At 41.1% G+C, this 22,427-nt stretch overlaps 1 protein-coding gene and 1 long non-coding RNA gene across 2 annotated transcripts in view; both read left to right on the forward strand.

Moving 5' to 3' along the window:
* Window positions 1–11,126, forward strand: part of LOC107974190 (uncharacterized) — a 122,598-nt gene extending 111,472 nt beyond the window's left edge. Inside the window, exons 2-5 of the long non-coding RNA XR_001716751.3 lie at window positions 4,211–4,365; window positions 6,390–6,478; window positions 9,317–9,465; window positions 10,995–11,126. This is a non-coding gene — a long non-coding RNA (uncharacterized LOC107974190). The remainder of the gene's footprint in view (window positions 1–4,210; window positions 4,366–6,389; window positions 6,479–9,316; window positions 9,466–10,994) is intronic.
* A 931-nt stretch (window positions 11,127–12,057) lies between these two features.
* On the forward strand, window positions 12,058–12,865 carry LOC129143693 (dynein light chain Tctex-type 1-like). Its single transcript, XM_054682767.2, has 2 exons — window positions 12,058–12,226; window positions 12,529–12,865. Exons 1-2 carry the CDS (start codon window positions 12,130–12,132, stop codon window positions 12,780–12,782), a joined length of 351 nt encoding a protein of 116 aa, XP_054538742.1. The 5' UTR covers window positions 12,058–12,129; the 3' UTR covers window positions 12,783–12,865.
* The last annotated feature ends 9,562 nt before the right edge of the window (window positions 12,866–22,427 follow it).

The following is a 22,427-nucleotide window of genomic DNA, read 5'->3' on the forward strand; positions in this document are numbered from 1 at the left end:
CTCCTAGGCTACAAACCCGTATAGGAGGTTACTGTACTGAACACTGTAGGCAATTTTAACACAACAATAAATATTTGTGTATCTAAACATGTAGAAAAAGAGCAGCAAAAATAACGTATAATGGTACACCTGTGTAGGGCACTTGCCATGAATGGAGCTTGCAGGGACTGGAAGTTGATCTGTGTGAGTCAGTGGTGAGTGAATGTGAAGGCCGAGGACATCAGTGTATACTACTATAGGTTTTACAAATACTCTACACTTAGGCTACACTAAATTTAGTAAATATTTTTCAATAATTAGCCTCAGTTTTCTGTAATTTTTTATTCTGTAAACTTTTAATTTTAAAAAACTTTTTTTACTGTTTTATAATAACAGTTAGCTTAGCCCGGCGCAGTGGCTCAGGTCTGTAATCGCAGCACTTTGGGAGGCCAAGGCAGGCGGATCACTTGAGGTCAGGAATTCGAAACCAGCCTGGCCAAAATGGTGAAACCCAGTCTCTAATAAAAAAATACAAAAATTAGCTGGGTGTAGTGGCACATGCCTGTAATCCCAGCTACTTGGGAGGCTGAGGCAGGAGAATTGCTTTAACCCGGGAGGTGGAGGTTGCAGTGAGCTGAGATTGAGCCACTGTACTCCAGCCTGGGTGACAGAGTGAGACCCTTCCTCAAAAAAAAAAGCACTTAGCTTAAAACATCTTGTATGGCTATACAAAAGTATTTTCTTTATATCCTTATTCTATAAGCTTTTTTCCATTTTTTTTATTTTACTTTGTAAAATGTTCCTGTTCAAGTCAAAGAGAGAAACACACATTAGCCTAGGCCTACACAGAATCATGATCATCAATAACTTTATCTTTTACATCCACATTTTGTCCCACTGGAAGGTCTCCAAGGGCAATAACACACATGGATCTTTCATCTCCTGTAACAATGTTTTCTTCTGGAATAGCTCCTGAAGGACCTGCCTAGACTGTTTCACAGTCTACTATTTATAAGTAGGAGTATAGTTTAGCAATAATAGTATAGTAAAAAACTGGTAACTGTCATTTATTATATAAAGTATTAGGTATTGTACATTATCATATGTGCTATACATTTATACCACTGTCGGTGCAAGTTTGTTTAGACCGACACCATCACAAACAGAAAAGTAATGCATTGTGCTACAACATTATGATGGCTATGATGTCACCAGGTGACAGGAAGTTGACAGCTCCATTATAATCATGGAATTGCTATTGTAAATGCAGTCCATCATTAACTGAATTTTCATGATATGATGCATGACTGTATTATAAATTTTCCTCATCACTTTTAAGATACAATTTTACTGCTTTGTAGCTTTCATCGTTGTTGTTACTCACTGTCAACTTATATTTCCTAAGTAAGAATGATTTACTCTCTGGCTGCTTTCAAGATCATGCCTTTGTCTTTACAGTTTCATTAGGATGTGTCTTGGTAGCTAATTTCCTTTTGTTTTTTGTGGTTTTTTTTGTTGTTGTTCTTTTTTTTTTCTGTTTTTTTGTTTTTTGAGACAGAGTCTTGCTCTGTTGCCCAGGCTGGAGTGCAGTGGCATGATCTCCGCTCACTGCAACCTCTGCCTCCCAAGTTCAAGCGATTCTCCTGCCTCAGCCTCCTGAGTAGCTAGGATTACAGGCGCACACCACCATGCCCAGCTGATTTTTGTATTTTTAGTAGAGATGGGGTTTCACCATGTTGGTCAGGCTGGTCTCAAACTCCTGACCTCATGATCTGCCCACCTTGGCCTCCCAAAGTGCTGGGATTGCAGGCATGAGCCACTGCGCCCAGCCCGCTAACTTCTATTTTATTATTTGGCTTGGGATTTGGTTAAGCTTCACAAGTCTGGATTGGTGTTTTGTTTTTTTTTTAGTTTTGAGTATTTTTGGTAATTATCTCTTCAGTCTCAAATAGTATTGCCTTTGCCCTGTGTTTTAAGCTGTTTAACTCCAAATAGACATTTAAAGACACTCTTACTCAGTCTTCCATGTTTCCCAAAGTCTGTCTCCTGTTTCCATCTGTCTTTACACTGCAATTTCTTCAGCTCCATCTTCTAGCTCACTATTTCTCTCAGCCTTATTTAATGTTATTTAACCCAATCCCTGAGTTCTAACTTTGGTAATCCTACGGACCAGAAACTACTTAGCCACTTCAGATCTGCTCTACCTCACCTGTGTTTTTTGTTGTTGTTGTTGTTCTGGTTGTTGCGTTAGTTTTATTTGAAGGCATGCAGATGCAAACTAACAGTACCTGAACCCATCCCCAGTGCTTGCCTTTTATGCCAATGCATGAGTTGCTCTAGGCCCACATGCTAGTAGAAACTGAGCATGGTAAATGGCATCGTGGTACTTGAAATGACCATGTAGCCTGCCATGATCTCTAGGGGTCTTGTTAGATTCTCTTACATCCAGGCTCACAAGACTTTGATAGGCCACATTTCCTACTGACTCTGGAGAATGTGGACTAGCAACCACAGTTTGCTGATGAGGCAGTGTCAGGAGTTCTCCTTCCAGTATAATTCCTTTTAATAGTCCATAAAGTAGCTCATACAGCTCTCTGGGGACTGGGGTGGGGAGGGATTCCCTGTAACCAGCTAATAGAGGAAAAAAAAACTCAGCCTTTGGATAAGTTGGCTTGGTATGTGGGTACCAATGACAAATAGACTTCTGCAGCCCTGAGACCCCTGCTCAGAAGTGGCCTGAAAAACAGTGGAGCAGAGAATTGGGTGATACACCTGGTTAAAGACATAAGTGGCCTGAAGTAAGAATATACATGGACTCAAGGGCAGTGGAGAATAACTGGGCCAGATTGATCAGGGACCTAAAAGGAGGACCACTAGAAGTGACTCACCTCCATAAGAGTTCTAGCATAGGCTATAAACACTAGAAGAAACATCGCATGCACCTACTTCTCATATAATGCTAAGTGATGGCTAAAGGTAGGAAATGGGTGAGCTTGAGAGAATGCTTGGCCATAATGGGGCACTAAAATGCTTAGAAAGTGCGCTGACAGAGGCTCAATGAGAAGTGGAATGCCATTAGTTACAGGGGTCTTCAAACAGAAAATTTCTGGAACCATATATTCTCCTCAAAATCTAAACTGGATGAATCACTCTTCTGAGTCCAGAGAGCAGCCGAGTCCTACTACTCTGTTGTAAAGGGAGAATCCAGAGCAAGACCATGGAGGGTGCAAAGATCTTGTGTCTCCCACCCCCATCACCAGGATCTTATGGACATTTCATTGGAGTCTTCAGATTCTCTTTTGGAGAACTTCAAGAAGAGGTCAAACTCTGTAAGAGTGAGAATTCACTGAGTTATCAAAGCAGCAACTGGGCTAGGTAAAGAGACCATTTAAATGAAGAGGTGGCAAGTATACTAGATTATGTGAACTCAAGGTTTTCTTTTTCACTGCCCAGTGGAAATAAGGCACTTGAGAGGCTCTGTAATTGGGAAACTGCTGCAGTCATGGCTGTGATCTCCTTGAGAATGAACTTGTAAGTCATCTTTAAGTTTGTGAATAGCTTCTGCTATGTATTAATTTGGTACTTGGTTTGGTTTTCTCCTGATATTAGTCAATGAGGTCTTTGGAAATAGCTCCTGACAGCAGCATAATGGCCTGGGCCCATGATGGGTCAAGGGGTCAAGACTTTTCCATAGAATTAAAGACCTGGTAAAGCTTCCCGAGAAAAAGAAAACTCCTATAAGCAATAAGAGTTGATAGCTTCTAGGATAGAATGATAGAATTTATCGAACCTGAAGAACAGGGAAAAATATTGGAAAAATGAAGAGCCTCGGGAACTTGTGAAACAATATTGAAAAAGCTAATATCTAGGTAACAGGAGTCCTAAAGAGAAAGAACAGAGAATTGCAGGTAAAAATATTTGAAGAAATGACAACAGAAACATTTTCAAATTTAGGGAAAGATATAACTGTACAGATCTAAGAAGCTCAGCAAACCCTAAGTAGGATACACACATGAAAATCATGGCGAGGCACATCTTAGACTGGGGAACGCCAAGGATAGATGTAATCATACAGAGAAAAGCATGCAATATATAGGGAGCAATAATTATAACTACTACCAACTTCTAATCAGAAACTATGGGGGCCAAAAGAGAAGTAAACAGTGTTTTAAAGTGTTGAAAAAACAACTGTCAATCAAGAATTCCATATCTAGCAAAATTGTCCTTCCAGATGAAATAAGGACATTATCAGATAAAAGAGAACTGAGAATTTGTTGTCAGAATCCCCATACTACAAGAAATGCCAGCATAGTTTCTTCAGGTTGAAGGGAAAGAATACCAGAGGAAAACTTGAATCTTCAGAAAGGAATGGCATCATTGGAAATGGTAAGTGTATGGGTAATTAGATTGTTATTCTTAATTGACAACTAAATGGTAAAGACCTTTTCCTCTTCCTTTAAAATACACAATACTCTTTAAAGCAAAAATTATTATTGTCCTATGAGGTTTATAATGTACATTGATATTATACACATAATAAATATATCAAAAAAGATAGTGGTAGATAAATGAATACGTATTTACAAGATTTCTACATATTTTGTAATGGGCCTAAATATCAACTCTAAGTAGATTGTAAAAAGTTAAGGACAGATAGTGTCACTCCTAGAGCAACCACTTAAAAGCGCAAAAGGATATTGCTAAATTACCAATAGATAAATAGAATTGATTTCATAAAAGCGCTCAAAAAATAACCCTGTTGGGTTAATGCCTAGAGAGACTGATATCACAGGACTTAATTTCTCCCTCCTTTATATTTTCTGCTTGAATACACCTATTGTCATTAAACTAGCTTTAGAATAGTAGTTTTGAGATAGTATAGCAACATAGAACATATAATGGGAGGTAGGGCGGAAGGCTGGACAGGGGCGTGGCCCAGTGGACAAGAGTTTCTCATGTAGGAGGAAGATTGAAATAAACATCCCCATCATCTTTAAAACTCCTTTAATTCACAGAGGTGTGATGTGCTAACACTGAACCCAGAAGACCTGGGTTCTGGGTCAGCCACTTACTGCTTCTGCGACTTTCAATATTGCACTCGACTTTGAGTTTCCTGTCACTACTGTGAAGTTAATTCACATCTCCCCTGGCACTCTGGGTGACTTTGATAATACAGTGATACTATTTAAAATAGCTGACAGTTTATAAAGTACCACCAGGAAGCACTGAGGGGTCATGGAGCAATTTAGAACTAAACAGCAAGTCCATAGGCTAGAACTTTATTTTGACTAATTGAACACTGCCATCTGCTGCACAGATCTGGGAAATAGGAGGTATTCGATTTCCAGGAGGAAGGTGTTTCCTTCAAAATAACAAAAGTTTGCTTGCTTTATTTCTTGTCCCTTTGACCTCACTTTCCAAGTGAAAAGACACAGAATATAAAAACAAAAATGTCAAAATAGCCTTGCAGAGGCCACTCTGATTTATATGAAAGGGTAGAGCTCAACTTTACAGGTCAGGTGGGATTTGAATAAGCCTCATGGTGAAAGGAAGGGATGGTATGAGGAGAACTAATAGTAGGATCATAGTTAGCAGCCCTGGGGGAAACACTGGCCTGGAGGCAACCCTGAGCATGCCCACTTCCTAGCTGGGTGCCGAGGCGAAGTCCCAGCATGTATAACATTGGGATAATAATGGTGGAAACCTCTTAGATTGTTGCGAGATTTAGTGAAATGAGCTATGTCTTGTTTTTAGGACAGTACCTGTTAGTACATAACAAATATTAGCTGCTGCTTTTGAAACTCAGACTGGGAAGAAATAAAGGAAGTTGATTAAAAATTCACTAGCACCTTTGGAATAAACTCCATATTAGCCCCATTCTCCCAAATAGATTTGAAGCAAGGAAGTGAAAGGAGTCAGGTGATGAGATTTTTCAACTTCAGCAGAGTGTAAACACAGATCAACAACAGTAACAACTACCTTTCAATGAGACTTTATGCAGCAGGTGTGGCTCTGTGCGTTACATGTATTAACTCATTTAATTTTTATATCAACTCCATGAGGTGGGAACTTTTAATATTCCCGTTTTATAGATGAGGAAACAGGCACAGAGAAGGGCTAAGTGTATTCAAGGTCATGTGGCCAATGAATGACAGAACTAGTGTGATGGTTAATTGCCAAGGCTAAGAGATGCCCCGGTGGCCAGTTGGATGTTACTTGTAAGATCTTTCTGGAAGAGATTAGCATTTGAACCAGCAGACTGAATAAAGATCATCCTTACCAATGTGGGTTGGCATTATCGAATTTCGTGAGAGCTTGAATAGAACAAAAAGAGGAGAAGCAAATTTGCTCTCTTCTTGTACTGGGATATCCACCTTCTTTGCTTAGTCAGTGGCTCCTTTGGTTCTTAGGCTTTTGAACCCAGGCTGAATCACCACTGGCTTTCCTAGGGCTCCAGGCTGCAGATGGCAGATCATGGGACTTCTTGGTCTCTACAATTGTGAGTCAATCTCTCATCTTTCTGTATATGTATTCATATATCTAGCATCCATCTATCTATATTCTATTGGTTCTGTTTCTCTCGGGAACCCTAACATGACTAGAATGTAAATGCATGGGATCTCGTCCCACATTTCCACTGCTTAGGGGCTATATGAACCATAGGAAACCAAACCTATCTTCTTTTGGGGATGGCAGGGGTGAGGAGCTATAACTGTATTATTGCAGTTCTTTGCATGTTAGGCTGTATACCAAATTTGTACAGAATCTGGCAACACACAGTGTAGCAGTGAGGATGACCAGAGGTCATTCTTGTTGCCATCTTGGTTTTGGTGGGTTTTGGCGGGTTTTGGCCGGCTTCTTTACTGCAAGCTGTTCTATCAGCGAGGTCTTTATGACCTGTATCTTGTGCCAACCTCCTATCTTATCCTGTGACTTAGAATACCTCAACCTTATCCATCTGGAATGCAGCCAGTAGGTCTCAGCCTTATTTTACCCAGCTCCTATTTAAGAGGGAGTTGCTCTGGTTTAAATGCCTCTGACAAAACTGTTTGCTTCAATGTTAATTGTTTGCTTCAATGTTGCCTCGAAACTGTGTGTACTGAAGCCACTCCCAATTTGGGTTTCTAGAGTTAGCAAATAAAAATACAGATGCTCGGCTGGGCGTGGTGGCTCATGCCTATAATCCCAGAACTTTGGGAGGCCAAGGTGGGTGGATCACGAGGTCAGGAGTTCGAAACCAGCCTGACCAACATGGTGAAACTCCGTCTCTACTAAAAATACAAAAATTAGCCAGGCGTGGTGGTGTGTGCCTGTAATCCCAGCTACTCAGGAGGCTGAGGCAGGAGAATCGCTTGAACCCAGGAGGCAGAGGTTGCAGTGAGCAGAGATCACGCCACTGCACTCCAGCCTGGGCAACAGAGTAAGACTCCATCTCCAAAAAAAAAAAAAAAAAAAAGAAAAGAAAAAGTAGATGCTCAGGTAAGTCTGAACTTCAGATAAAGAATGAAGTTTTTCTTTGATAGACCATGTCCCATGCAATATTTAGAATGTACTTATTTAGAACATACTAGAAAAAGTAGTTGATCTGAAATTCAGATTTAACTGAACATCCTGTGTTTATCTTGAAGCCCTACCTTGACTACATCCAGTAGGTGTGGTATGTTGCAAAATTGCCAGATGCATTTCTTACTGAGCACAGCCACGTGCCTTGCTTCTCAAACAATGAGGCTCAAGAGGTGACAGCTGACAGTTCAGGCCAGAATGTCTAAATTGCTTGAGAGAGTTCAGAATTAAAGTCGGTTGTGGGGAAAATTCCAAGCTTTTCAGAGAGTGTCAGTCCAATGTGGTGGTAGAAAATAGGACTTAAGTGAGTTTAGTTCAAGATATGCTAAAGATTGGGAAAAGTGGCTTGCCCTCCCTGATGCAAGCATGGGGATGAGCGCATTACAGATGTCTTCCAGGGCTTCGACCCTTCACCTCACCTAGGGATTTCCCTCATCCTGCCTTTGTTCTATTCTTACTTGATTTAATCTCACTTTGAGAAGCACGTAGTTAAGTAATTTTCTAGGGAACTCAGATATGCCCCATGGCCAAGATTGACAGACAGTCCAGGAGGCTGTTCTAGCACCAGGCAGCTTAGTGTTAAGAAGAAGGATAGGTTTTAGGAGTAGGAGGGCCTGGTGGCAGCTTAAACTGTCAGAGGCAAGGTGGACACATGTAGAAATAGGCAACAAGGACAGAATCATAACCAGGAGGCCTCACCTGTAGGAATCTATAGCGATAGTTAATACACCGCCAAGTTGTTAGGGGCAAGGTCAATGGACAGCCAACAAAAAGTACTAATAGATTCACTAATACTCAGACTGACATCAGCCTTCCCAGTGAAAAACCATGATTCTTAATTTCCAGAACAGAGCCATTGATTCAACAGAAGCCTGAATCTCCTTGAGAAAAGACCCTGCAATAGGACATCAAGTATATTCACTAGTTAATTTCCCAGTCCTTCCTCATAGGAACTTACAGCCTTTTATCAACATATCTGTACAATGGGGGAAGGGAAATACCCATATCTTTCAAGGGCAGTTGGATATAGGGACTAAGAGGATGCTAAAACCATGAGGGCTAATATGCCTTCATGCTTCCTTCTTAGATTGGAGGAGGTAAATAGAGGCCAGGTGGCAAACAGAGTCCTGGCCTAAATCCATTTCACAGGGCGTCAGTGTGTTCATGGACTCACCTGTGTTGATTTTCCTGATCACTGAGTGCATTGATCAGGATGGATATACCTAGTAACTGGCAGAACACTCACACTAAGTCCTTGAACTGTGGAGTACACCTATGTAATCAGAACAGCTACATGGAACCCTCTGAAGTTACCCAACCTCCAGGCCAAGACAGTAAATATACAGCAATATATTATGTAGGGTGGAATGGCAAGGAGTGTCATTGGAGTGCTGAGCTCAAAGATTTTAAGGAGATAAGGTTGCTGTTCCCCATTACATCTCCATTTCATTTGCCAGTCTGGCTCCTGAAAAAAACCACATGGCTCACGATTGATATAACTACTGTCAACTCCATCACATGGTAGCCTAATTATAACTATTGTGGTTTCATAATTATCAGATAATTATGACATAGCTTTTGCTACTTAGTATGTGGTCATTGATTTGGTGAATGCATTCTTTTCAATCTCATCAGAAGGGAGGATCAAAAGCTTTTGCATCTGCCTGGGATAGACAGTGGTACACAATCGGGGTCTTGTCCCAGGAAATTGTACTCTAATGCTTTTTCCAGCAATATAGTTTAATGGCTGTTCTATCATCTGGATATGACACAGACTGTTATGCTGATCCATTATATTCATGATATCATGAAGATCTGAGGTAAAAAGGAGAAAACGGTGAGAATGGTGGAAGCCTTAAGAAGGTATATGTGCACCAGTGGGCAGAAGAAATCCCTACAGAATTTCAGCAGCCGGCCAAAATGGTGAGTTTTTAGGGGAACAGTGGTTATTGCATCTTACATGTACTTCCTGTTGTAAATCAAAGGAACTAGGAAGCCCTTCTGATTTGGAAAGATCATATATCATGCTTGGGAATATTGCTGTCATCCACTAACTGGGTTGACTCTGAAGGCTGCCAGTTTTGCGGAGCCAAGAACAAGAAAGCAATGTACAGCAGATTAAGCTATAGCTCCAAGTGGCTCTGCCACACGACTGGAAAATCTCATGGTGCTACAGCAGGATCAGCATGCATGACCTGTGGGTCAGCTGCCCATTTTTGTAAATAAAGAACTATTTTGTTCTCTAGGTTTTCCTATCTTTGTTCTAGGGCAATGGGTCTCAAATTTCAGTGTGTGTATGCATATGTACGTGTGTGTATTCCTCCTACTCAGACGGCCTACAAATGCATGAATGGGGAAAAATGAAAGCCCTTTTTTTTTTAAACAATAGAGTAACACCTAATATAGAAGGAATAGAGTTCAAATTCAGCAGTGGTTGCTGGGAATTAAAGTTTGAGATAGTTACACAGTCTCAAAGTGTCCCCTATAAGTTCCTATTGATTATAAAGGGAAAAATAGTAGCTTTAAAGTGGAGCAACCTAACAGACACCACCTAAACAAATGATCAGCCCACCTGGTGCCCTTATCTTGGTTTCTAAATGTCATTCCCAACTGAAAGGAAGCCTGTAAACTTGGAGAAGAGGCCAATTTCAGGATGAAGACAGGGACAAGATGACCCTGAGTCCACTTGTCCAGAAAGTAATGAAGTGCTCAAAGAACGACAGGGATATATCAAAAGCACATGCAGGTCATCTTGAGGAAGGTCCCATTGGACAAATCTCTGAACATTTTAATGGCAAAATAAATGATGGCAGTAATGAATAACAGGTGTCTCATGGTTTTTGCGGGGTATTGGTTCTATGACTCCCCATCGATGCCAAAATCCCCCAGGTGCCTAAGTCCCCCAGTAGGCCCTCTGTATCCTTGGGTTCCACATCTGTGGACTCAGCCAACCACAGATCAAGTTCCCATGGATATAGAGGACACACTGGGTGCATGTTTAAAAAAAACACGAATCCATGCATTTCTCTATAAATGAGTAAATACATAAATGGGGAGAAGCTTTTTTTTTTTTTTTAACAATAGAATAACACCTAAATACAGAAGAAAGGATGGAGTTCAAAAATGAGCATTGGATGCTGTGGACAAAAGTTTGAGATAGTTACACAGTCTCAAAGTGCCCCTTACAAATTGCCTGTTGATTACAAACAGGAAAATAGTAACTTTAAAATGGGGAAAGCTAAAACACCACCTAAACAAACGATCACAGTTAACGCTAGCAATTTTGGAACAAATGAATGTCATGAGCCTTCTGATCAGAGGCACCAAGAAGGACACACCATCACTTCTGGTAGAATCCTGCCATACATAACCTGAATCAAATCATGAAGAAAATTCAGACAAACCCAAGTGTCCTTTGTTTTTTTTGTTTTTTGTTTTTTTTACTTTGACAGATTTTCTACCAAATAAAAAAAGGTGACCTTCACTCTTCAAAATTATCAAAAGAAGAATGAGGAACTGTTCCAGATTAAAGACATGACAACCAAACAACATGATTCTGTACTGGATCCTTCACTGAGCTGGGGGTAAGGGGAGCTAGAGCAGACATTGAGACAATTGATGGACATTTGATTAAAAACTATGAATTAGATAATATCAGTATTAACTTCCCTGGGTTTCCTAATTGTACTGTGGTTATATAAGAGAACATTCCTATTCTTCGGTAGAAGGAGACCGAGGCATAGTTCATTTGCCAAGCTTTCATTAGGAATTGAGTTCTCGACCACCTGGAACATTTTCCCTGGGCATTTGTGGGTGTTTATCTTAGAGGATATGCTGCTTTTGGTGGGTTTGTGGCTTAGGAAAGAACCCACCTGGAACCAGGTCTCCTGGGGCCATAACGCCCTGCTCTGCTTAGCATCCTGTAGCCAGGCTGGATTCTCAACTCTTTGTAAATCTCAGTCATCTTTCTCTGCTACTCTCATTTCCAAAGTGGAGATAAATAATAGCACCCACTGGTCGGGCGCGGTGGCTCACGCCTGTAATAATCCCAGCACTTTGGGAGGCCGAGGCGGGCGGATCACCTGAGGTCAAGAGTTCGAGACCAGCCTGGCCAACATAGTGAAACCCCGTCTCTACTAAAAATACAAAAGTTAGCCGGGCGTGGTGGCAGGCGCCTGTAATCCCAGCTACTCTGGAGCCTGAGGCAGGAGAATCGCTTGAACCCTGGAGGCGGAGGTTGCAGTGAGCGGAGATCGCGCCATTGTACTCCAGCCTGGGGAACAAGAGCGAGACTTCGTGGAAAACAAACAAAAACAAAAACAAAAAACACCAAAAAACAGAACCCACTACAGAGTTTTGCTCTAAGGATGAAATGAGATGAATAAATGTAATGCAAATGGGAAAAAAAAAAAGGAGCTGGGCGTGGGCGGGGCCGCAGGGCCCGGGAGCTGGGTGTGGGTGGGGCGGGAGTGCGTGCCTTGCCTTGCGTGCCAGGCTATGGAGGGAGGCGTGGCAGATGTGGGGCGGAGCCTGAGCGTGCCTGCGTGGCACCACTCGGGGAAGCGGAGGCTATTCCCTGGAGGAAGGATGGGAGACTATCAGGCTGTGGAGGAGACTGCCTTTATTGTTGAAGTGAGCAACACTGTAAAAGAGGCTGTAGAAAGTGTAATTGGGGCTGGGCGCGGTGGCTCACGCCTGTAATGCCAGCACTCTGGGAGGCCAAGGCAGGCGGATCACAAGGTCAGGAGTTCAAGACCAGCCTGGCCAACACGGTGAAATCCCATCTCTACTGAAAATACAAAAATTAGCCAGGCGTGGTGGTGGGCACTTGTAGTCCCAGCTACTCGTAGGGAGGCTGAGGCAGGAGAATCGCTTGAACCTGGGAGGCGGAGGTTGCAGTGAGCCGAGATTGCGCCATTGCACTCCAGCCTGGGTGACAGAGCAAGACTCTGTCTCAAAAAAAAAGAAAAAAAAAAAAAATCGCAGTTGGTGGTAATGCTTATCAACACAGCAAAGTGAACCAGTGGACCACAAATGTAGAACAAACTTTAAGCCAACTCCCCAAGCTGGGAAAACCATTTAAATACATTGTGACCTGTGTAATTATTCAAAAGAACGGAGCTGGATCATACACGGCAAGTTCCTGCTTTTGGGACAGCTCTACTGACGGGAGCTACACTGTGCGATGGGAGAATAAGACCATGTACTGCATTGTCGGCGCCTTCGGACTGTCTGTTTGACCTCCCAGTCCATCCTATAACCTTTCTGCTTTTGTCTCTAGTTCATCTTCTAACCACCAGCCATGAATTCAATGAACTCCTTTCTCATTCTCTTTAAGTGTGTTTTGTGGCACTCTGAAAAACCAGATGACTGCACTGTGATGTGAACTGCACTGAAGTCAGATGAGTATCCCTGTAGGTCACCTGCAGCCTGCATTGCCACTTGTCTTAACTCTGAATATTTCTTTTCAAAGGTGCTAAAATCTGAAATCTGCTAGTGTGAAACATGCTCTACTCTCTGAAATGATTCAAATACATGAATTTTCCATACTTTATACTTTTGTTAGAATAAATTGTTCAAATCTTTAAAAAATGAGTTGATTGCTTTTAGGTTCTTTCAACAAAAGCTGTCCAGATCGGGCTGTTGCCACACTCCAAAGGACTCTGACATCACACCCTTCCCTGACTTCTGCCCCTGCCTCGTTCTCTTTCTCAGTTTTGTTTGGGAGCACATCTTTAATAAACAACTTGCACATCCTCATCACAGGCTCTCATTCTGGAAACCCAAACCAAGATCTTCCTAAGCTTATTCTCCCCTGGGTGCTCAGCAGTTGTGGATTCTCATACCTAAGGCCCTCTCTCCTCCTCCTGGACGTGGTGAGGAGTAGAGGGTAGGAAGGCAACAGAGCCCTGGATTTCTGTGCAGTTCCCAACTGCCAACATTGTCAAGTCCACATCTCATATTCCCTGTGCTTGTAAGTGACAGTTTAATATCAATTTTATTTTTCAAGGAATAACTGTTTACAAGAGGTGGAACCCTTGCCGGTCAAAAAATGTATAGGTGATCTTAGGGCGAGAAACCTTTCTTTCAGGCACTTAATAGGATACTTACAGGCAGAAGCTTCCTGAGAGTGTCATGCTCTGGGAACCAAGATACCTAAGGTCCAGACCTGATTCTATCAAGGCCTCATGGTATGAGTTGGAGGCCCATGGAATATAAATGACTAATCTCCATATCTGCAAAGTGAGGGTACTTGGACTCATACACTTTCGAGAATTCAAAGAATAGAGACTCTTCCCAGAAAAAAAAAATCCATTGTGCACAAATATTTTGCATTCAATTTCAAGGGTTTCTAAATAGATCCTACTGAAGTCCATCACTGGATCCTTTACTAGATTATTTCTAATTATCTTAATAGTGCTCGCATTCTATATTTCTGTTTTCTCAAGTCTATAACTGAGACCCATGTAATCAAGGACAGACTGAGAATGCTTGAGTAAGTATAAATTCTTCTGAAGCATGAGGATCAGAACTGTTTTTAATTTGGTTTCTTTGTGGAGCAAAGATGCTATTTACTGCCAAGAAGAAAATATGTGTTTTAAAAATAAATTCTCCTACATTCTAGGAGAAAACATCTGGTAACAGCATACATCTTATGTCCTTGGTGGGGAATATGTTATCTTTCTAGTAGAATGGAGTTGGAGTCTCACAAGAAAATATTCCAATCCCAGCTCTATCACTTAGCAGATTTGATGATGAGCAAGAATAATAACTCAGATTCAAAGTAATTTTACCGTTAAAATGGAAAAAAAAAACCCTTATGCCCTCCTTATAGGGCTATATTGGTGATGAAGTTAAATGAGACAATACTCATACATTCTTTGGCACGTTATTCTCCTCTGTTTCGCTCTAGTTTCTGTTCCTCTTCCTGTCTTAAAGGGTGGTATTCTCTGAATTCTTTCATCCTTGACTCAATCTTATCTATACTGTCCTTCACTTTTAACTTCAAGGGTGGCTGATGACTTCAAGTGTTGACCTTCAACCTTGTCCTGTCCCTCCACGTTCTGCAGTCATATAATCAGATGGGATGTTTTCCCATGGAGTGGGTTTCTGTGCTTTGGCCTATTCACTAGACAAATCTATTTTGGTAATGGAACTGCTCTTCCTTTCAGAGATTTCCCTGACCATATTTCCTCCCACCAGCAGGAAGGACATATAATCCAGAATCACTGTTCAGATTATCTCTTCCCATCCACTCACTGATTTTCCAGGGGGCAGATATATGAGCCCAGTGGGGGCAGTTCAAGTTCCTTCCCAAGAGTTGATGTGGTTGCTAAAAGCCAAGCCTCTTCAGCTTGTCAGATCGGAAGCTTGTTGATCGGAAAATAAAGCATGTCAATTGTTATCACCACCAAAAAGAGTGAGCCCAAGGGTGCTACAAAAGGAAATTCAAGCTGAGAGAATGAAAGAAAAATTCTGATTGTAGTTGAGTCCTGGAATCCAGCTGTAACAGGTATAACCATGAGCCATTTCAAAACCAAGTCAAACAAGCTTACATAATTTACATAACAAACTTACAGAAATTAGTTTATGTAATTAAGAATCTGTTGCATTATCTGAACTCAAGCTAAACAGTTCTTGTGCTCTTGTTCCAGGTGGAGGTACTAATGTTCACTTAGTCATTCCAACAGAAAACCTGGAGTCATCCTTAACTCTTCCTCCTCCTCCTCTTCCATCATGCCTACACCCATTATATCCACCAGTCCTACTGTTCTTTAGTATTTCTCAAATTGTCTCACTCTTCTCCATCTGAGCTCCCACCATCCTCACTCATACACTCTCCTTCCTGGGTTACCATTAGATCTTACTAGTCTTTTTGTCTCTGATCTTGTTCCTCTCATGTTACTGTGGTGTGAGACCAAAGAGAATAAATTTATATAAAACACATCTGGCCATGGCATGTATCTGTTTAAACGTCTTCCGAGATCCTGTTACCCCAGGATAGCATTCAGTCTCTTCACATGATACATAAAATGTTTCATGTGGCCTGGCGTGGTGGCTCATGCCTGTAATCCCAGTATTTTGGGAGGCCGAGGCGGGTGGATCGCCTGAGGTCAGGAGTTTGAGACCAGCCTGGCCAACATGGTGAAACCCCATCTCTACTAAAAATACAAAAATTAGCTGGGTGTAGTGGTGGGCGCCTGTAATCCCAGCTAGAATCACTTGAACCCGGAAGGCAGAGGTTGCAGTGAGCCGAGACTGTGCCATTGCACTCCAGCCTGGGCAACAAGAGCGAAACTCCGTCTCAAAAAAAAAAAAGTTTCATGTATCTTTAGCTGCTCTCTGCTTCCCACATTACCATCTGGAAACAGCACTCTTTGTAGTCATTACCCACTAGTGATATGCTGTCACCCACATTTGGTACCTTTGCTCATCACTTGGGGAGAGCAGTGTAGCTTGTTGCTATTAAAAAATGAGGCTTTAGAATCATACTGACCTGAGTTCAAATCCTCATTCTGATGTGTACCACCTACTGCTTGGGCAAGCTACTTAACTTTTACAGCCTTATTGTTAGATTTGAAAAATAGGGATGCTGATAGTAGCGGTTTCATTGAGCACAGTATCATCTGAGTTAAGATTCCATGAAAAGCACTTAAGACAGTATCAGAAGGCAGCAAGGCCTGGTAGATGTTGGACATTTTTTTGTTGTTTGTATTTCCTTTGCCTAGAATGCTCTTATTGCTGACTTTGTCCCACTATTCATTTTGCTGGCTCACTGCTGCACAACCTCTGACTTGGCTCAGATATCATCTCTTCCAAAGGCATCCTTGGGTGGGGGAGTCTGCATCTGTTACCCTAGGCTCATCACTCTCATTGCTCTTAGCATATGTATCAGACTTACCTTCTCATCTATTCTGAGTTCCTTGAGGGCCATGTGATAATGTTTGCATCTCCGTTTCCTAACAATTTTTGGATTGAATTGAATAGAAATGTTATCTTCCTCCTCAGCCTCCAGTGGGGAGCAGGAGAGAACTAAGCAGCAACCATGTTAATTTCCTTGGATTCTTTTGCATGCTGTTTTTCATTATTTTTCTCAATACACATAATTTAAAGCCATTCTACCTGTCTGCTTTTATCCTGTTAGTCTCTGACAGGTGAGATATTAGGAGAGACAGGATGTGTGAATGCAAGTAAGTAGAAACAATTTGACAAACGTTCTCTTCCTTCCAAGAAAAGCAGCTCTTTTCCTGTTTTTCTCTGGCCTTGGAATGATGGATTGTAAAAATCGAATCAACATCTCCTTTTATTACAACACATTAGCTAGGCCCAGCCGAAGATTTATAGCTTTCTGTAAAAACAGAGTCTAGGGGAATGTTAAATACTCAGTTTTTACCATCCTTTCTGCTTTTCACCCCCACCCCAATCCTGTAGGAATAGATGGTCAGCACATGGTGCTTAGGTAGTTACAAAGTCTAGGAATTACTGAGTCGGAACTAGATGCCCAGGAGAAAAGGCTGGTTAGCTTAGTTTGTTTCATGAGTCAGACTTCCGAAAGTGATTTGGTTGTTATTCTATCTTTTAAATATGGGGTCTTGTTATATTGCCCAGGCTGGTCTCAAACTCCTGGGCTCAAATGATTCTTTCACCTCAATCTCATGAGCAGCTGCAATTACAAGTGTGAGCCACTGCACCTGGCTAGCTTGGTTTACATGGAAAAGCAGTGAGTTTGGAAATGGTTGAATCTGTTTGTCCTTTTTATAGGCAGAGAAACCAGGACTCAAGAAGTTTAACATTCACTAGCTGGGTGATCCTGGGGAGATTATTTTCCTTAAGTGCTATTGAAAGGAGAAAATCATATACGGTCCATGTAACACTTATCAGAGTGCTGGCACACAGGAGCACCTAACACTTTTTTTTGTGTATACCTAGTAACTGAAAAGAGTGGTCCTAACATGTCACTGCCAGTTCCCCTTTTAGGTTTTATTTCCCATAAGGTTTTATTACCCGCATTCCTCACATTTTTACATGGAGAAGGGACTTTCTGTTCTACTATCCATAAGTATATGAAGAGCACTTCCAGCTCTCTTCCTTGTGAACTTTGCTTTGGCTCAGAGGAGGAGTAAAGGGGTCCCATCCTGTTAGGGTAATGAGCTGAGCCTGTGTGGCTGCTCACCAGGGTGATCATTCTTTTGTGGGTTCCCCCAACCCACAGGATGTGTGTTGTCTCCTACTCCCGTTTGTGGGGCACTAACAGGGCCCCGCTGATTCTGGAAAGAAGACTTTGATGTCCTGCAGGGTCAGTGACTGGATGGCAGCTATCTATAGCATGTGAAATCTCAAGAGGCTTATTATGACCACATGTGTCAACTGTGTTCTCCAATCTAGTTGCCAGAAATGAAGTTAAGGTATTTAACTCCGTCTGACTTCTGTGTTATTCCTTGGTTGATTTCCTAATTTGGGAGTAGATAGAAAAGTTGAAGGCGCTAGGCCCATTGCTCATGCCTGTAATCCCAGCACTTGGGGAGACTGAGATGGCAGGATCACTTGAGCTCAGGAAGTCCAGACCAGCCTAGACAACATAATGTAGACCCCAACTCCACACACACACACACACACACATTCACACGCACGTGCAAAAAATTGGCCAGGCATGGCTGTGCATGTCTGTAGTCCCAGCTACTCAAAAGGATGAGGTAGGGGGTTTGCTTGAGCCCAGGAAGTCGAGGCTGTAGTAAGCCATGATCACACCACTGCATTCTAGCCTGGGTGACAGAACACGAGTTAAGAAAAAAAAAAAATGTTGAAGGCTAATATATTAGTCCATTCTCACGCTGCTATGAAGAAACGAAGAAATACCCAAGACTGGATAATTTATAAAGGAAAGAGGTTTAATTGACTCACAGTTCTGCAGGGCTAGAGAGGCCTCAGGAAACTTATAATCATGGCAGAAGGGGACACAAACACATCCTTCCTCACATGGCAGCAGCAAAGAGAAGGGACAAGAGGGGTGAAAAGCCCCTTATAAAACCATCAGATCTCATGAGAACTCACTATCATGAGAACAGCATGGCGGTAACTGCTCCCATGATTCAATTACCTCCCACTGGATCCCTCTTAAGACACATGAGAATTATGGGAACTACAAGATTAAATTTGGGTGGGAACACAGCCAAACCATATCAGCTAACTAATGTTAATATCTTGTAAGATCTTGATCCATTGGCCAGATGTGTTGAGAGACAAATTCTGGTGGCTGGGAACACAACTAATAAGGAGTACAAGAGCAGTTGGTGGATCATGGAAGCATCTTTCTCCATTGCTCATGATGAACAACTGTTTCTACTTGGTCAAGCTGATTAGGACTTAGGAAGCAGGGCCCTGTGATGCTCTAGCACTGACCTGAACTGACTCGGGCATGTGTAGTCATTCCCTTGGCAAAGGACGGCTCAGGCGAAAATAATAGGAAAAGTGTGTTTGAGCTTTGGTTAAGGCTCCATTCCAAAGAGGCAAATCTTTCCAGTGCGGCTGACTTGACTTTGGTGGATGTTCCTATTTTTCTTGTTTCTTAGCCAAATCTGCAGGCCAGGACTTTAATCTGGAAAGACAGCTGTATTTCTTGCGGGGCTCAAGGCATTCCTGTAGGCTTCTTGCAAGTCATATGAAGTTAGCCTCAGACCACCTGCCTCAAATTCAGTTACTACTTGTGCTGTTTACAGATAGCATCCAGAGCCAAGTTAGATAGCTAAGAAAATAAGCAAATGAAATGCAAGTACTTTGTTTAGATCTTAATTTGAACAATACATTTTGAGACAATTAGGGATATTTGAATATAGATTGGGTATTAGACAATAACAAAGAGTTATTCATAATTTTGGGGGTATAATATTTTGATTTATGTAAGAAAAATATCTTTTTTAAAGGGCTGGCTACTGAATTATGTAGGAATGACATGTTTGCCATTAATTTTAAGGAAATATTGCTTTGAGTATCAAATCTCTAAATCAATGTAAAATATTAGGAGGCCCACTAGGAACATGTGTGTAAACTATATTTTGTTGGGTATAATAGTATCAATAGTAACAACAGGAATGGTATCAATAATACAATCAGTTAAATGGAATTCAGGATGGTTCAATGATTTACTTTATTAATAGCCCCAAGGAGGAAAAAACTCCCATATAATCATTACAATGTGAAAGACATTTGAAAAAAAAAACTCAGCAACCCTTCCCAAAAAGTAATTATTAGATTGTAGATGTTAAAGTTTATTATAAAGTTCAATAATTGAGAATGTAATACAGGAAAAGAAAATAACTGTATAGAATAGTACATTTACATGCAGACCTAAGTACATATGGGAATATAGATTTTAATATCTAGCAAGTTATATATGTTTCTAATCAGATTCCTCCACCCAAAGCAATAAGCCTGGATTAGAGTGAAATACCAAAAGTAATCTGATACTTACTAGTACTAACACTAGATTTGATATTAGTAGTGCTATTTTAATTTTTTTTTTTAGAGATGTGTCTTGGTATACTGCCCAGGCCAGTCTCAAACCCCTAGGCTCAAGCAATCCTACCTTCTCAGCCTTCTGAATAACTAGTAGTAGTTAATATTGTTCTGAATGTGCTAGTCAAAGCAGTTAAATAGAAGAAAAAAATAGGTATAAGAAGAACTTGGTATGTTATTTGCAATAATTATTTCTAAATATGTATACTAATTTTCTATGAATTATTTTGGTATCTACTAATACTACATAAATGTGACAAGTGGAACTTTAATATATAGAAACTAGTAGCATTTTTTTTAAAAAGATTAAAAACAATGAATGATCAACATATAATGGAAGAAAAGATCATATTTATAGAACTAAGGTAAAACAAACACATAGGAATAAGCCTAAGAAATGTGGGGGACCTATACATAATCAAATCTTTTTTTTCTCCTTTTTCACCTTTTAGGTTCAGAGGTGGGCAGGCTGCTTATGAAGGATTTAGCATCATCCCTTTGGTGCTGTTCTCATAGTAGTGAGTTAGTTCTCATGAGAACTGGCTGTTTAAAAGTGTGTAGCACCTCCCCCCTCACTCTCTTCCTTCTGCTCTGGCCACGTAAGATGTGCCTTGCTTCCCTTTTGCCTTCTGCCATGATTGAAAGTTTCCTGAGACCTCCCCAGAAGCAGAGGCCAGCATCATGCTTCCTGTGCAGCCTGCAGAACCGTAAGCCAATTAAGCCTTTATTCTTTAGGAATTACCCAGTTTCAGGTATTTATTTATAGCAGTGCGAGAATGGACTAATACAGGCATATACTCAATAATGATTTTGCTGGGTCAAACAGTAGTTCTGAGTTCTTTGAGAAATCTCCAACTGCTTTCTACAGTGGCTGAACTAATTTACATTCCCACCAGAAGTATATAAGCATTCCGTTTTCTCCACAATCTTGCCAGCATCTGTAATTTTCTGACTTTAATAATAGACATTCTGACTGGGGTGGGATATGACACCTCATTGTAGTTTTGATTTGCATTTCTCTAATGATTAGTGATGTTCAGCATTTTCCATGTTTGGCTGTGCATATGTCTTCTTTTGAGAAATGTCATCTTGAGAAATGTCTGTTCATGTCCTTTACCCATTTTAACGAGGTTGCTTGTTTTTTGCTTGCTGATTTAAGATTCCCTGTAGATTCTCGATATTAGAACTTTGTCAGGTGCATAGTTTGCATATATTTTATCCCATTCTGGAGGTTGTCTGTTTACTCTGTTGATAGTTTCTTTTGCTGTGCAGAAGTTATTTAATTGGGTCCTACTTATCTATAAATATTCTTTATTGCAATTGCTTCTGAAGACTTTGTCCTGAAATCTTTGCCAAGACCTATGTCCTGAATGGCATTTTCTAGGTTTTCTTCTAAGGTTTTCATAGTTTTAGGTCTTACATTTAAGTCTTTAATCCATCTTAAATTGAGTTTTGTATGTGGTGAAAGGAAGGGGTCCAGTTTCAATCTTCTGCATATGGCTAGCCTGTTATCACAGCACTATTAATTAAGGAGTCCTTTCCCCATTTCTCGTTTTTGTCAATTTTGTCGAAGACCAGATGGTTGTAGGTGTGTGGCTTTATTTCTGGGTTTCCTAACCTATTCCATTGGTCTATATATCTGTTTTGGTACCAGTACCATGTTGTTGTGGTTACTGTAGCCTTGTGGTATAGTTTGAAGTCCAGTAGTGTGGTGCTTCTGGCTTTGTTCTTTCAGCTTAGGATTCCTTTGGCTCTTCAGTCTCCTTTTTAGTTCCATATGAATTTTAGAACCATTTTTTTTTCTAATTCTGTGAAAAATGATGTTGCTGGTCTGAGAGAAATAGCACTGAATCTGTAAGTTGCTTTGGGTAATAAGGCCATTTTAACAATGTTGAGTCTAGTCTTCCTATCCATGAACATGGAATGTTTTTACCTTTGTTTGTGTCATCTCGTCATCTCTGATTTCTTTTCTTTTCCCTTTTTTTTTTTTTTTTTTTTTTTTTTTTTAGATGGAGTCTTCTTCTGTGGCCCAGGCTGGAGTATAGTGGTGCAATCTCGGCTCACTGCCTCCCAGGTTCAAGCAATTCTCCTGCCTCAGCCTCTCAAGAAGCTGGGATTACAGGCACCTGCCACCATGCCTGGCTAATTTTTGTATTTTTAGTAGAGACAGGGTTTCACCATGTTGGCCAGGCTGGTCTTGAACTCCTGACAGGTGATCTGCCCACCTCAGCATCCCAAAGTGCTGGGATTACAGGCATGAGCCACCATGCTGGCCGTCATCTCTGATTTTTTTAAGCAGTGTTTTGTAATCCTTTTTGCAGAGATGTTTCACCTCTCTAGTTAGTTGTGTTCCCAGGTATCTTATTTTTTTT

This window comes from Pan troglodytes, chromosome 3 (genome assembly GCF_028858775.2).
Source record: "Pan troglodytes isolate AG18354 chromosome 3, NHGRI_mPanTro3-v2.0_pri, whole genome shotgun sequence".
Lineage (NCBI taxonomy): Eukaryota > Metazoa > Chordata > Mammalia > Primates > Hominidae > Pan > Pan troglodytes.

What these genes read in the sequence shown, in the direction of transcription:
- LOC129143693 (XM_054682767.2), top strand. Translation starts at nt 12,130, where the DNA reads ATGGGAGACTATCAGGCTGTGGAGGAGACTGCCTTTATTGTTGAAGTG. An exon ending in TGTAATTGGGGCTGGGCGCG is followed by an intron (nt 12,227 to 12,528) that starts GTGGCTCACGCC and finishes AAAAAATCGCAG; the next exon opens with TTGGTGGTAATGCTTATCAA.